The sequence below is a fragment of the Kwoniella newhampshirensis genome, chromosome 12, assembly GCF_039105145.1.
Source record: "Kwoniella newhampshirensis strain CBS 13917 chromosome 12, whole genome shotgun sequence".
NCBI lineage: Eukaryota > Fungi > Basidiomycota > Tremellomycetes > Tremellales > Cryptococcaceae > Kwoniella > Kwoniella newhampshirensis.
Window position 1 is genome coordinate 750,450 of NC_089965.1, and position 15,049 is coordinate 765,498.

The 15,049-nt window shown below is 50.3% G+C and overlaps 4 protein-coding genes across 4 annotated transcripts; 1 reads left to right on the forward strand and 3 right to left on the reverse strand.

Moving 5' to 3' along the window:
- Positions 1-713: 713 nt before the first annotated feature.
- Positions 714-2,993, forward strand: IAR55_005850 (uncharacterized protein; the record flags this gene model as incomplete). The annotated part of the gene is made up of 8 exons (XM_066948939.1): positions 714-839; positions 1,007-1,144; positions 1,333-1,454; positions 1,609-1,679; positions 1,739-1,927; positions 2,028-2,254; positions 2,378-2,633; positions 2,701-2,993. The coding sequence occupies 8 exons, from the start codon at positions 714-716 to the stop codon at positions 2,991-2,993; spliced, it is 1,422 nt and encodes a 473-aa protein (XP_066800712.1).
- A 294-nt stretch (positions 2,994-3,287) lies between these two features.
- Positions 3,288-6,251, reverse strand: IAR55_005851 (uncharacterized protein; the record flags this gene model as incomplete). Its single annotated transcript, XM_066948940.1, has 17 exons — positions 3,288-3,480; positions 3,584-3,616; positions 3,679-3,697; positions 3,756-3,832; positions 3,895-4,030; positions 4,089-4,130; positions 4,190-4,241; positions 4,293-4,534; positions 4,592-4,655; positions 4,705-4,935; positions 4,985-5,085; positions 5,250-5,424; positions 5,480-5,538; positions 5,603-5,702; positions 5,788-5,848; positions 5,902-6,124; positions 6,176-6,251. The coding sequence occupies 17 exons, from the start codon at positions 6,249-6,251 to the stop codon at positions 3,288-3,290; spliced, it is 1,884 nt and encodes a 627-aa protein (XP_066800713.1).
- A 44-nt stretch (positions 6,252-6,295) lies between these two features.
- Positions 6,296-9,730, reverse strand: IAR55_005852 (uncharacterized protein; the record flags this gene model as incomplete). Its single annotated transcript, XM_066948941.1, has 9 exons — positions 6,296-6,442; positions 6,516-6,593; positions 6,650-7,238; positions 7,292-7,348; positions 7,400-7,501; positions 7,610-8,001; positions 8,051-8,343; positions 8,407-9,531; positions 9,601-9,730. 9 exons carry the CDS (start codon positions 9,728-9,730, stop codon positions 6,296-6,298), a joined length of 2,913 nt encoding a protein of 970 aa, XP_066800714.1.
- A 583-nt stretch (positions 9,731-10,313) lies between these two features.
- On the reverse strand, positions 10,314-15,031 carry IAR55_005853 (uncharacterized protein; the record flags this gene model as incomplete). Its single annotated transcript, XM_066948942.1, has 10 exons — positions 10,314-10,855; positions 10,928-11,026; positions 11,092-11,321; positions 11,371-12,141; positions 12,207-12,711; positions 12,768-13,152; positions 13,217-14,016; positions 14,068-14,170; positions 14,241-14,583; positions 14,658-15,031. 10 exons carry the CDS (start codon positions 15,029-15,031, stop codon positions 10,314-10,316), a joined length of 4,152 nt encoding a protein of 1,383 aa, XP_066800715.1.
- Between the last annotated feature and the right edge of the window lie 18 nt (positions 15,032-15,049).

Genomic DNA, 15,049 nt, shown 5'->3' on the forward strand with positions numbered 1-15,049 from the left:
ATGGATAATGGGAGGGACAAAGCGTCACAGATATCGTTCTAGACTGAGATATCAGAGGTTTGACTATATAATCCTTCCGACCGCTTTTTGTATAGAGTCAGACCAAGACCAACAACCGTCCCTATTGATTAACAAGGTATTCGATTGCCGGACGGCAGATATCTTCTACCCATCGCTCAGACCTGGACCTGATGGAACAAGGAGCGAGGGTCATGATCATCTCTCTGCAACCTAAGAAGGAAAGTCATCATTTCTTTAAAAAAACAGGAAGGAATGGAGAAAGAAAGAGGAGAGAGAGAGTAATCAGCGGAATCGTTGATCTGACTTTTAGGTGTCTCTGGGCGAGCGTAGAGTGAGAATGGGAGGGTGGATTATAATACCGATATATTGCCGAGAAGTGGCGGAAGTGAATGCGTCAAGTCGAACCCATGTGGTCGTGGTAACCACCTCAGCAGTGACTCGTCGATGGGATTCGACTTTTGTGACAAAAGACATGGATCACTCTCACGCATCATTCCTCCTTTGAAACACTCTTCACTTTCTTCGAAAACAGCTTTGTCTCGCTAGCCGATTATTACTTCCTGACGGACAGCATCTCGAATCCTCTCGACTGGCTTTCACAAGAGGACGGAAATCGAACCGAATCGTCCAACTCCTTCTGCATTTCATCGGAAAACTCTCTTCCTCTTACCGCAACTTCAAGTCTCTCCAATATGGACACGATCAACGCCCCTTCTGCAGCTGCTTCTTCAGGTCCTTCAGGTCCTTTCCAGGAGGTCCAAGTCGACGTTACGAAATTGACGGCTTTGAGTCCCGAAGTCATCTCAAAACAAGCTACAGTGCGTGTCCTTTTCCTCCCTCCTCTTCTTACAGGATCCAGTCAAGTGGCAACCTTCTCTTCATATACTGTCTCTTACGTGCACACTCCGCTCTGTCTCCTCTCCTATCATTACTTGCTTACTGTCTGGTGACCGTGAACGGAGCTGATACTTTCAACTGCATTCAGATCAACATCGGTACTATCGGTCATGTAGCTCACGGCAAATCTTCGACTGTCAGAGCTATCTCGGGTGTTCAAACTGTCAGATTCAAGAATGAGTTGGAGAGAAACATCACGATCAAGTTGGGTTATGCAAATGCCAAAGTGAGTGGAGATCCCATCGTACTCTCCCGTTCAGTGACCATTCTTGCGTCAAGTCCTGGTGATAGTCGGTTGGAGCGGTTTGGTGTTCTGTATGCGAAGAGAAGGTCTGGATACAGGGAGTTTGCGGAAGACCATGAATACGTTCAAGGGAAGAGTTTGGCGCAAAGTCTGATGCAGATCTAATGCAGATCTACAAATGTCAAAATCCAAACTGTCCCCCACCAAGCTGCTTCAAATCATACCCTTCAAGTAAGGAGGCGAACCCCAAGTGTGAAAGACCAGGATGTGATGGCCGAATGGATCTGTTGAGGTGAGTGGGCGGCATCCGAATGTCACAGTTGGAGAGGAGGGATTCCTTTACTCGATTGGGCAAGCAGGGCGTCCAAGCAATGCATCGGGCCATCCTGACGGATCTGAGATCGTCGAAGTCCAAGGTACAGGTTACTAATGTCAATCTCTCGCAGACACGTCTCTTTCGTCGACTGTCCCGGTCACGACATTCTCATGGCTACCATGCTTACCGGTGCTGCCGTCAGTGCGTAAAAGTCCAAAATCACTACTTTCTCTTGATGCATGCTGACAGACAACTTGCAGTGAACGGTGCTCTCCTCCTTATCGCTGGTAACGAGTCTTGTCCTCAGCCTCAAACCGGTGAACATCTTGCCGCTTTGGAAATCATCGGTGTCGATCCTAAGAACATTGTCATCCTGCAAAACAAAATGGATTTGGTGCGAGAGAGCGAGGCCATGGAGCATTGCGAGAGTATCAAGAAGTTTGTCGAAGGTGAGTTACAATGACTAGGTCATACTGCCCTCGATGGAATGGCGAAGGCAAGTGTCACTTGAAAATCAACGGCTGATCATTATCTTTCGGCATCCCTTAGGTACCACCGCTCGACTCGCTCCTATCATTCCCGTCTCCGCCCAACTCAAGTTCAACATCGACGCTGTCGTTTCCGCCATTTGCAATATCACCCCTCCCAACTACGATTTCTCCGCCGACCCCAGAATGGTTGTCATTCGATCTTTCGACGTCAACAAGCCAGGTGCTGGTGTAGATGAGTTGAAGGGAGGTGTTGCTGGTGGAAGTATCTTACAAGGTGTCTTCAAGGTGAGCGGGGTCTCACATTTACTATTCCTGCTGTCGGGGGAGTCGCGTCTATCTGGCCTTCTATTATTACCTCGCAGAAGTTTCAATTTCTCATATATCACTGACAACTTCTTGCCTCCATAGGTCGGCCAAGAAGTTGAGATCCGACCAGGTCTCATCACCAGAGATCAAAATGGTGTCTGCACATGTCGACCTCTGCGATCGCGAATCATCTCTCTGCACGCCGAACAAAATCATCTCCAATTCGCCGTTCCAGGAGGTCTGATCGGTGTTGGCACACTGGTTGATCCTGCTTTATGTCGAGCAGACAGATTATTGGGTATGGTGATGAGTTCGGTCGGCAAGGGACCCAGTATCTACACTGAGATCAAGGCGGAGGGTGAGTGGCTTTGGACCCTTCGGTCCATTCTTGGAACGTATCAACTTACCACCGCGAAATGGTCTAGTGTTCCTTCTTCGGCGATTGCTCGGTGTCAAGACAGACGACTCTAAAAAGGCCAAAGTGTCAAAACTCGTCGTTGGCGAGACCCTCTTCGTCAATATCGGAGCTTCTCAGACCGGTGGTCGAATCATGGCTGTCAAGGGCGGTGATGTCACCATCGCGTTGACCACGCCTGCTTGTACCGAGAAGGGAGAGAAGATTGCTCTGTCAAGGAGAATCGACAAACACTGGAGGTTGATCGGTTGGGGTAAAGTCAAGAGTGGCGGTGTTTTGGCGGATGTCGTGGAGCAAGAGTAGGGGTTTGTAGATAAGACAAGATGGATGTAGATGATGATCAGTCATGATACATGATACATGACACTTGATACATGATACATGATACATGAACAGCTATCTTCAATGACTAGGAATGTTGGATGACTGATTGCGCTACAACTCTCGTACATATCCCAAAATCTCGAACCCACCTGAATCAGATCTCATTCGTGGTTTGCTACACATGACTTGCAACACTCCCCTTATCTACCTCCTACCTCCTGCCTTCGCGCCTCCCTCCTTCCTAGCCAAAACCTCCTCTCCTCCTGAATCCAACTACAGAATCAATCCCAATAAATCCTCCTCGTTCGAATCACCGCCGACATCTCCTCCTTTATGTGCCGCACTCGCCACATTCGGCATGTCCGCCACTACGTGATCTGCGTTGTCCGCATCGAGATAGATCGAAGTACCATTTCGGACTCCCTGGGAGAGGATTCGGGATTCGACCGTTTCCATTGTTGCGTAGCTGCGAGTGTATGGATCTGTGTCAGTGTGTATGTACAATATATACATGACCTGTTTGACGATCCTGTGGCGGATAAGCAAAGAGGAGAGCAAATACGACATACCAAAATACGGTGGTTTCCTTGTCTTGACCCAAACTGCGAAAAGACAAAATCAGCTGGGCTATCTAAGTATGATCGCCGCAAGAAGATTGCTTTACCGATCGACACGTCCAATGGCTGTTGTATAGTCTTTGAAGTCAGCAATGACTCTGCAAAGACAAACCACCACACCCACCCTGCAGCTCAAAGCTGTGCCTCAAGACTGGTTCAAGGAGATGCACCACTCGACAAGTCGTCAATGTCAAACCAGAACTAAAAAATAGGTCGGTCCATAAGTCATGACCCCTTGGCAGATACTCCTTCTCCTTTCTCACCTCTCTCGTTCGGCATGCAAGAGGAAGACGGGGACACTTGTATCCTTGATGAATTGATCCACGACATCTTTTTGTTTCTTGCCCTGGTCGAACGACATGAATCTGATCCCGTTCGATCGAAGTGCTTGCATCACAACTGCATCGGAAGGTTTGGGTCAGCGCAGATCTGTGAGCCAAAAATGAGAGCTGCTCACTGTTCAGACTGTCTGACCAATTGGAGAAGATGACATGTCGAGCTGCCCTCCTTGTCAGCCACGTCGTCTGAGTACTCCTGATGAGTCAACTCGTAACTCACTCTCGCATTCCTTTGATCTATAGTACAGTAAGTGTTTGATCAAGAAGTTGATCTATATCTCTTGTCAATTCAATACGGTCAGACTGGACTGACGTTGACCTACTTTGGACCCGTATTCTCCTAAAATATCCATCATCATTATCTCCCGCCTCGTGTCAACATCCATCATCTTCAGCCTGTGGAGATCAGCAGCCCTCGTGGCACGCTCCTGCTCTTCTCCACTCTCTTCTGGCAACTCTTCGCCTTCTGCTTGTGAAATCGGAAGGTCGCCTTGTTCATTGTCCTCGATTTGCCTTGTGTGAGACGACGAATTAATTTTGATACGTGTTATCTCCTTAGTATCGACTAGAGGACGGTAGACACATTAGGTGAGCTCGAAAGCAGCAGTTCCGAATCACTTACTGTCAATTCTGCATGAGGGGCATTTTCTGCCGCCAGCTGACTTTCTGAACTCCTTATAACAAGACTGACAAGCTGATCAGTCGCAATCTCACATCAACAGTCGTGGAACTCACCAGGCAGAAGTAATGACCACACTGTAGGAGCACTGCCTGGTCATCATCGGAAGACCCAAAACAGATGATGCAGTCCTCCCGGATGTCCAGCTCCATGTCCTGCTTTTCGCCCAGATACTTGAGATATCTCCCCTTGATTACCATCTTGCTTAATTTGGCCTCGATCTCGTCGATCTCTTGCGACGCAGCTTGAATCTCTGCTGCAAGATCTTTGAAATCAGGCGCGGTGACCTACCAAAACAGTCAGCTATACTCTGACGATACCTGAAGTCGACCTCACTGAATCGGATATTTCCTGGAGAGCCGCAAAATATCGGACACGACGGTTGAAAGTCGCTCGGAAAAGGTCGAGTTCCTTGTTGAGCTTCTCGACGTACTCGGCTGGAACGTGTGTTAGCCATGGCCCAATCAGTCAGACCTACATTGCTTATGTATATAGTCCTTGATGAATTTCGCCAAACGCTGGGCGATCGTGATCTCTTCCGGTCGGTTAGGCCCATGAACGACAACTGTCTTGTTAGCACCACTCACTAGTCTGTACTCACCATTCAGGTCCATCAGAAGGGCCTTCAGAGGCCTGTCGCAACCCGTCTCCGATCGCGCTTCTCGGAAGGCTTGTCTTTCCTTCATGAGCACTGCAGCTTGCTCGCTCACTTCATCTGTCACATCGGAAGGAACCTCGTCTTCCGCGATAGCGTTCAGGGCAGCTTTGGTGATTCTCTACAGTACACGAGTGATGAGCAAGCAGAATGGCCAGCCGCAGAAGACTAGTTACCTGTTTGGTGACCCTTGCATCATGAGTGGCCAATAGGCTTCGAGACTCCAGCATAAATTCTGGAGAACAGAAGCGTCAGGTTGCTGCAATCCAGAAACAGACGAAAAGCAGTACACGACTTACCTTTGCGATCAGCAATCGCCGAAGCGTATGCGATAAGGTATGCCTCGACTACCTTGATCAGCTGCCATTCGAGCCGCAATGCGCTTACCTTCTCCTTGGGCTTTCAAAGCTTCGGCGTAATACTCTGCTTCCGGATCCTGGACGTCTTGCCCTTCTTCTGCTGGCGGCAAGTCGGCTTGACTCACATCGATGGGTGACGACAGTAGAGCCAGAATTTTGGCACGCCACTCGAAGACCAAGACGGCACTACAGAAGGTGTCGGCACGTCTGCCCTTTGGTAGCTCAAGAGAATCACCCACTTGTCATTGAGGATTTTCAATAGATTGTTCGCTTGTTCGGCGACGTCATTTGACAATACTCCACCTCGGAATCTGATATCCTTCGTCTGAAGTTCAAGCACCTCGTGGACTGCCGATGTGCGAGCCATGGAGTTTTCCAGAAGCTCTACTGACATGTTCGCACTTTGTAGTGGGATTCTAAGGATTTCCTTTCGTACCGTGTCTGCTTGAGCGTAGCACTCGACTGAAGCCATCATTAGATCAGGCTGGAGCTACATGCGGAGCGGGAGCTCACCTTCTGCGTCTACTTCCTTCAGTATATGTCGCACATCACCTTCGAAGAACCAAGCTTGATGCAGAACAATCGACATCTCACGAATGCTGCCCGATCAGTAGCATTCTGCCGTGCAAACACTCACGTTTGTCGGGTAGCGGTCAAGACTGCGTGTCGTTCCTTGTCTTGCTGTGATTGATGCTTCTCAGGCGATGCTTCACGTCCTGATTCGGACGTATCATCTTTCCCGCCAAGGAGCTGCTTCAAATGCTCGCGGACTGGCCCCATCTGCTTGTTTATAGTGGTTCGCACTTTGTGATAGAGCTAAATGTGAGCTTCTCGTTTGGTCCTTCCGACTCACATTAGCAGCTGTGAGATAACGAAGGTCATTATTGTTATCCAGCATCGTCAGCTGAGCTTTGCGTATCATCGCGCGCATCTGCAGTCCAATTAGCTTCAACCCTGTTTCTGGGAAAGCAGCACTCCTCGGCTGACCTGTTGACGTGTTTCAACGAGATACTCTGCAGTATGGTCGTGGATCATCTTGTTGAGAGCTTCCGTCATTGTCATCAAGGATCTTCCGAGATGCAATCTCTGATCACCGCGTCCAACACCTGCTTGCATTTGGCCGACTTGGATGTGCGTGCAGATTTGTCGCAGAGCTTGGAGACAGGTACGGAACAACGTTCTGTCAAGGACCCAGTCCGGTGGCCGGGCTTCTTTTGGATCGGCCGGGAGATGCAAACGTTCTCGAGTTCGCTGGAGTGTGTCGTTGTAGTAGTGCAGCTCGATCTGTGACAGTTCGATCGGAACAACATATCGTGATTGATGTGGTAGATTGAACTCGCCAGCAACCTCTTTCTTGGTCGTTCGGACCGCAATGCTTCTAAACAAGCCCTCGAAAGCTGGTCGCCACGATGGCTGCTGGAGCCGATGCCAGAGACGATGGTCATAGCCGTTATCGTTAGGCAAGACGGGGACCCGAAGGAATCTCAGGGAGCCCAGAAGATCCTTCACATCTGTCCTAGCCGGTGTTCCCGAAACAGCCAGGGAGTTCTTTCTAGGTATGAGGGATACCATATTGCTAGTGGCGAGGTCAGACAGAAGTAGAAATGAAAATTCAACAATTCGACTCACGCAGCGTCGGTTTGATCGCCGTGCAGCTGGACCTCATCCATGATCACTCGCCACCATCTGTTTAACTTATGATCAGGTCAAGATTAGAGGAATATTCACGCTACTCACTCTACCATTACAAGGGGACTTCTAGGTCTCTCGTTGGGCTGATATTTAGCAGTCGATCGACGGCTTCGAGGAGGGGCTGGTGTGGCCACCTTCAGGTCCTGGCTTACTGTTTCAGTTTGGTCAGTTTATCATCTTGCACGGGGATGCCAAGCACAGCTCACAGTCGCTAGTGAAGGGCGTCAGCTCCGCTCACAATTATCGATGACTCACCCATAAGTAGTAATGACGACATCATGCGCTCTCACGTACTCGACGAATTGCCTTTGAGTGACCTGTAGAGTGCCTTCTTCCTCTACAACCGATGCTTGCGTCGCGATCACGTCATCATCGTCCTCGTTGTCGCTTTCCTGCTTGATCCGGTCTCCACCTTTTGACTTTGCGTACTTTTTCCTCGTCTGGTTACGGAACTGAGCATTTTTCCGCTTCTTTTCAGCCTGAGCTTTCACTCCTTGTGCTTTCAGGCGAGCGGCCCGTTGTTTTTCAACTCCTCTCTGAAGGGACTTCCATCCTTCGTAAACGCAAATGCGAAGAGAAGGAGCATGTCGTTGCATTTCTGACACCCACTGCTTGAGCAAAGACGGTGGTGTGACGATAAGAGTCGTCTGCAGTATCGAATAAGCTTTATACCCTCACACGAGGTGATCGACGTACCGCAACCTCGGTCACGTTCAACTTTGCATTGTCGTCCCACGCTTGACGACTCTCGAACGCAATTCCTTCATCTGTGGCCCACTTGTGTACCGCTTCATCTTCCAGGCCGGGTGGTCCTTTGATCAAGTCGATCACGGGCACCGCCTCCTTATCGACCCGACCATTCTGTCGAGATCCAATTTTGGAGGTTTCGCCGTTTTGAGCTATGGTAGTCGCTGTTGAAGAACGAGAATGGGAAAGTGGATGACGATGCAGGAGAATCAAGGCTATAGCTTCGACTGTTTTACCGAGACCTGTTGCCGCACCGTAATTAGCAGAATTCCATTCTCCGCGGATGGACGCGACTTTGCGCTCACCCATTTCCTCACATAGCATCGTTCCTCGTACTCCTGACAAGTCCAGTAGGACTGGGAGATTCTCCCGGTCCTTCTCATCCAGATCATCGGGAACTGATTCTGGAGTCTGATCGTAAGCTCGTCCTTTGCCCTTGCGGTCCACTTTGATCGGTCTATGAAGCCCAACTTTGGTCAGGTCTCCTGTAAGACGACGATAGCCGACTCTGCCGAAATTCTCCCCCAGGTCGTAGCCTTTCCAGAAGCCAACGGGATCAGACCGTACAGGCTTGAAGTCTTGGGAAAGATTTTCCGCCTGTTCTCTCTGGAGCAGCAGTCGTAGTGTTCGGGTCTGAAAAGGTAAGAGTCGAGAAACCATCTCCTTCGGCTGTAATTGCCTGGCAGAGTAATTGAAGGGCAGATCCGGAGCAGGGCGCAAAGTAGAGTAAAAGTGTCTCAGACCAGCCGCTCGTGCTTCGGACTCTGAAGTGGCCTGAACCGAGGTTGGCGAATGTAGTAGCGAATGGAGGACGAATCCGACCAGGTCGTTCCCTACATCCGGAAGTGAAGTGTAGATCGCGTTCATATCGACAAAGACATCAATCGTGATGAGTAACTTGAGCTCGATACCGGCATCAGGACCGTCACCATCTGGGACCCAGCATATCTGAAGTCCTGTGCCGAGATGAAATCGTTTCTTATCATCACGATACACCGATTTCCTGTTGGCGTCAATTTTCGGGTCCAGGGCAAAGATCGTTTGCAGCCAATGCTCGAGATCCCAAGCTTTCGAGGTGGGAGACCATTCATAACGAGCAGTGTTGGGCAGAGGGGAGAGCATAGCGAGATGCGTCTTGTTATGAGCTCCGGGAAGATATACTTTTGTCCCATAGAACGAAGTCCTGCCCGATCCGTACGAGCGTTGGAATTGATAGCCGGGGCGAATGGAGTTGGACGACGGAGATGTAATCGTCAGAGGGGAAAAGGGCCCGACAGTTGCAGCGACCTTTTCTCGTACCGACGTGAAGTATTCGTATGCAGGATTGGGTTGGTCCGGCCTGTTATGATATGGAATGGTGGGTTTGGGAGGGAAGAGAGCTGTCTCGATGGTGCAAGTGTGGAGGTGGAAGTGGGACGGATCCGACGAAGCTGTTGTGATGCATGAAGACGATGTGAGCCTCTCTCTTTCCAATCAGTGACCATGGGAGAATGACATACTCTGATGCGCGGCATACTTGTCCTTGTCCTTGATGGCGCCGTCCACGGCTTTCACAAGTTGGTCGATATCATAGTCCGGATATGCTAGCTCTACAGAGTGCGAGCTGGTCGTCGGGAAGGCGGTCGTCATTATGGCTCTCTCGTACCGGGCAGGCAGGACTTCATCAAGAGCTAGGTGCTGTAGGGTACAGGGACTCGGGTCAGAGCATGTGCAAGTGGGTAGGAAGAACGAAGGGAAAGAAAGGGAGAAGGACTGATCAAGGTCAATGTCATGTGTAAAAGTCGAGAGGCGTGTGGGTCAGGCCATAAGCGTCAACTTTCACACGATCACTCGGATCATGCAATCTTATCTGGCAGTTGGACTCAGGGTCAGGCGGATGGATTTCTCGAGCTCTGTCTGCACCGTCAAAACATCAACGATCCAGACGGCAGATGAGAGCATTCCCGTAGCGATCTCTAGACGTTTGACACCTGATCCCTTAACACAACAACGAGTCCGAGTACGAAACATTGGATTCCACGCATGAGTTGGAATGCAGAAGCAGAGCTGGTAAGTCTCTTTGAATTTCGTCATGGGGCTGATGCCTGGAGATACACCACCCCGACATCATTCTACGCATCGTCCAGCTGTCGACACCACCTACTATTACAGTGACGACTCTGAATCCTCATATGTTGATTTCGTTTCTTCGTCTCTGCATATTGACAGGAACCTAGCCTAGATGATTATGTACCGTTCCTTTCCAGTGCAATAACCCTTCCCCACCCCGTCGAGCTCTAGACAATAACCCTTCTGAGCCTCGCCCATCCCTACTTTGCGTGCGTTCCCTCTCCCTCTCTCTCTCCCGGTCCGCTGGGAGAGTCACACCGCTAGATCCTGCTCCGTTCTGTCCATCATCCCCACCGTCAGGATTCAGACCTAACGCTCCTACTCCTGCACTGCTTCCCAGATTCTCTTTGATCGCCCCTAATTTCGCTAAACTGGCATATGTGACTCTCCCTTTCACTCCACTCCCTTCTTCCGGCGGCAAAGCCACAGGCGTGATACTACCTCGCGCAAAACCACGAGTCACGCTGGGAGACTGCTTTGGGCTGAGATTGAACGCGAAATATGGAGTCGAAATGCCCTTGTGCGCAAGACAGGAGCAAGGACATGCAGGGCATGTTAGAGGGGTGGTGATGGGCGACAGGAAATATGACTGAAAGCATTTAGCATGGAGTTTGTGAGTACATGTAGCACAACCCATTGAGAGTCCTAGGTGGTGCAGACGACAACAATGAGCACCCAAGTTCACCCGGGGTTTTATAGTAAAGACTTGAAACTCACCCTTGATAGGTAGACGACAGAAAGAACACATTGGACGTTTCGGGCCTTGATTACAACTCGGACAGCTACCCTGCAACTGACTAGCACATGCTACGCACACTGGTGAAGCCAAGGTCAAGTTAGCACCCTGAGTCGGCCGATTGCTTGAAACACACCCGACTCACCATGAGCGACACTTTGCAATCCTTCCAGTCTCGCTCCATCTCTCGCGTCAATCTTCGCCTCGCCGCTTGCTGCCTTGGTCGCTGCACTCTTCGAGTTCGGCACGAATTCATATGTCATCAAATTCGCTCGCACACCAAGCAAACCCGCTCGGAGAAGGAAATCCGCATAAGCAAGCTTCCAAGCCTCGCAAGTCGGTCTGACCCCATCCGGCAGAAGAGATGGCGTGGGTCTACGTGCTATGTTAGCTTCACTAAGCTCACATGCATTTTCGGGCTCACGATTCGTCACGCGGAAAATCCAGCTTGATCTGACATGTTCTTGCTCTTCTCCTTGCCGCCACCAAACCGGCAGCGACTGCATTTGGAGTCTGCGTACCCGGAGCCCCCGGCGTGTTGATGGCGCTGCCTGCATTGGATCCAGAAGCAGTACCCATGGTGTGAGCTGTGCCCGTCCTTTGCAATGCTCTTCCTGCTCCCAAAGGTGATGCTGATCCAAATGATACTTGATGTGAGCGCGGGCCACTGCTACTACCCAGAGATCTGTCAGTTCCCGAGCTTTTCAAAGGCGTTACTAGAGGTGGCGGAGGGGAAGCCGAAGCAGCTGTAGGGAATCTCGGCCGTTCTTTGATTTTGGGACTGTCCAGCTTTTTCGCTGACGGAGGAATAGCCAGACCTGTTGGCGAACCATCTTCGTAACTCATACCTAACGGGGTTTTGGAAAAAGGCAAATCGTTGAATGACGATCGATCTTTCGGTGTCAAAGCACCCCGAAGCGAGATTCCCGACGGGTTCAGAATCTGTGACCAACCAGAAGTACGATAGTAGCTTGAATTACCAGGACTGAGGGGTATCGAGCTACTGGCTCGATGACGGGTGGGCGTGATGTGAGCAGGGACGACACGAGGAAGGGTGAAGTAGTCTTGTTCAGGACTTCTGTTGATGAGCGATTCGGGCTGAGGTGGAACTGGAGCGGTTCGTACATGGTCGAGGAGAATGCAGGACACTAGAGCGAGCATTTGAACGTCTCGAGCGGCAATCAGAACAGTATATCTGCGTATGCAAACAAACACATCAACATTGTTTGAACGCTTGAGAAAGACGAAATTTTGACTCACAACTGATCGAGCACCCGCTTCTTCCTCGCCATCGACTTCTCCCATACAGCACGTTCTCTTCTTTGGTCTTCAGCTTTCCCATGAACGGGCGGTAGGGCAGAATACGCAGGTGGAGGATCTGCCAGGACACCTTTCAGCGTCGACCAAGCTTCTGCATGGTCCAGTCTCTTCGCTTCGACTGCATGGTAGATGTTGCTTTCCAGTGACATGGAATATACTTTGGCGAGAGCAGCGCTAGGCTGCCCAAAGAAGTGTGATGCGTCATGAATTGTCATAGTCGAACCTGCTTGGACGTGCGGCGCTAAGATGGGTTGTTGATCCAGTTTTCGTATACGAGGTTTGTATCGCACTGTACTGCGCTTGTGAGGATTCTGCAATCTTGCAAGAGCAGAGATGGCTTTCAGCATCGGCGAAGGGTGACTATCACGGGTGATTGAGGGTGATCTGGAGATGTTGCGGACTCGAGGGAGAACCACTTGTTTTGGGAAGAAACAAACGAGTTGGCCTGTCAAACAACGCATGAGTGATGAGCGCGATAAAACGCATATCTAACTCGCTTACCGTTGGGTCCAAAGGTCGCTCCGCATGTCCTGATCAACATGGGCACGTTTCCTAGCCTAGTGGTCTCCACACCTTTTTCGCTCTCAGAATCGCTTTCTTCATCTATTCTTCTTCTTCCCAATCTCTCATGAGAGCCCAACAAGTAGCCCGTAGTAGCAACAAGACATTGTTTATTGTGGGCGCGCATCTCCTTGATATTCGTGACGATCATCTGTCGGGTGATCGGAGAGACCGTTGGATTGCGCTCGAGTTCGAATGTAGGAATATCATTGCCATAAGGGTAATTCGCAGGAAATGACCAATGAATTCGCATGAATGCCATTCGATCACCGTTCGCCCAGGGACCTTGCATTGACATGGTAAGCTTATGGTGAGCAAGATCGATCTACATGCGGGCAAGCACATTAGCTCAGATGTATCCATATAGGGACGGGAGGAATCAGACATACCTTTTCGAAGTTGATCCTTGGTCTCGGGAACATCTTGCTCAACAGAACCACCTCGTCTTTCAGACTGATCCAGTCCATTCTTCCTTCCACGCTGCTGGGTCTACTACTCGTCCTGCTGACAGAGGTCATTCGACTCGGTACCGAGCTGCTATCGGGTGATGGTGCATTCTTGACGACCTTGGTCAACCACTCCAGTTGCTCGATTCCCCTCACTCTATTCCCGCCTCGCGTCATCCCCGTTTCAGGCTTAGTCGATAGCTTCTGTCGAGTGAGATTGCTAGGTTGAACAACTGGAGGTGGTAGTCGAGGCGCGTCATGATCTGTATTCGAGGGATCTTTCGTGTACGTGATGTTGGGCGCTCCTCGTCTAGAGACAAGAACATCGATTGGTTTGCCATACTGAAATCCGACTGCTTCTGTCGCTTCTTTACCTATTGGCCATATTCGCAATGTACGATCTTTCGACCAGGTGACAAGTTGGAACTCCCTATCGTCGAAGCTGGGATCCTCACCGCCTCTCGTTCTCCACACGAAATCCTTGACGACGTTTTCGTGTCCTTCAAACCTCTCCACTGGTGTGTTGTCGTCCATACCAAACATTTCAAGAGCTTTCTCGCCTCGCTGAGGTAAGGACAAGACACCTTGACCAAAGGGAAGGTTCCTGGCGCGCCAAACGGGATAGCTTGTGGAAATCACAGCTGTGGGCGTATCAGGAGCACGAAGAGAAGAGTGAAAGTCGGAATGGGATGTGGCACTCGAGGATCCAAGCTCGGGTACTGTCCAGTATTTGATCGTTTTGTCTACGACACGGGTATCAGCTGAAGACGCCTTCTTCAGAGCGGATAGCTCACCTAATGAGCACGTAACAAGTTTATGTCTATCCTTGCGATCCCAATCAATGCCATAGATCTTCGCATCATGCGCCTTGATACTAGTTACTGGTACAGAGCCTTTCTGCACGTCGACGGCGATCAGCTTGACCCCAATGTTGTGCGCCTCTCAGAGGGCAACGAAAATGACTTACTCTATCATCCCATATATGTACTACCTTGCCATGAGAGGTAGCGACAATATGATCGTGTCTCCTATTCCATTTCACTTGTGTTCCTGCCGCACCCCAAGCACAAAGTCTCATGAACGGTTTGTCCCAACATCTCAAATCCCACCCTCTGATCCCTGCGTCCATAGCGACCGTAGCCATGAGATTCGGATTCAAGGCATGCCAATTGATATCGGTGATTGCACGAGCGTGAGCGTCAATGGATCTGAACAGAGATCGTTGGGCTGCCAAGTCCCACACTAGGAGCTTTTGGGAAGAAGTGGAGAGGATAAGATTGGATGTTGCAGGATGTGGAGACCATTGCACGCTAATTCCCAAAAACGATCGATCAGCTATAGTGTGTTCGTTGCAAGCGGTGGAAGCAGGTTCGATGATACTCACTCAGCTATTTGCCATGTCCCGCCTTGAGGAATGAACCTCGGAGCGTTGTTCAGTTCCGCCAGATCAAGGATGTACAATCCTTTCCTAGAAGCCAGACATACATCTCTACTACTTGGACTTATCGAAATACTTCCCACCGGTTGATTGACGCTGATCGTCGATCCTTCGCGAAAGGGATCAGAGACCTCTTTTCGAATCGTAGCGGACGTCTGATTACGATCCAGACGTGGCCTACCACCGAATGCGAAATGCGTGAGAGGAGACGAGAGTGGAGAAGGGTGGTATGGAGTCGATGAGGTGGAGGACCGACGAGAGGCGGAAGTGGTCGTGGTGGAGGGCGAAGAAGGGAGAGGAACGTGTGCAGGGGAGAGCATGACGAGCGAGCGGGAAAT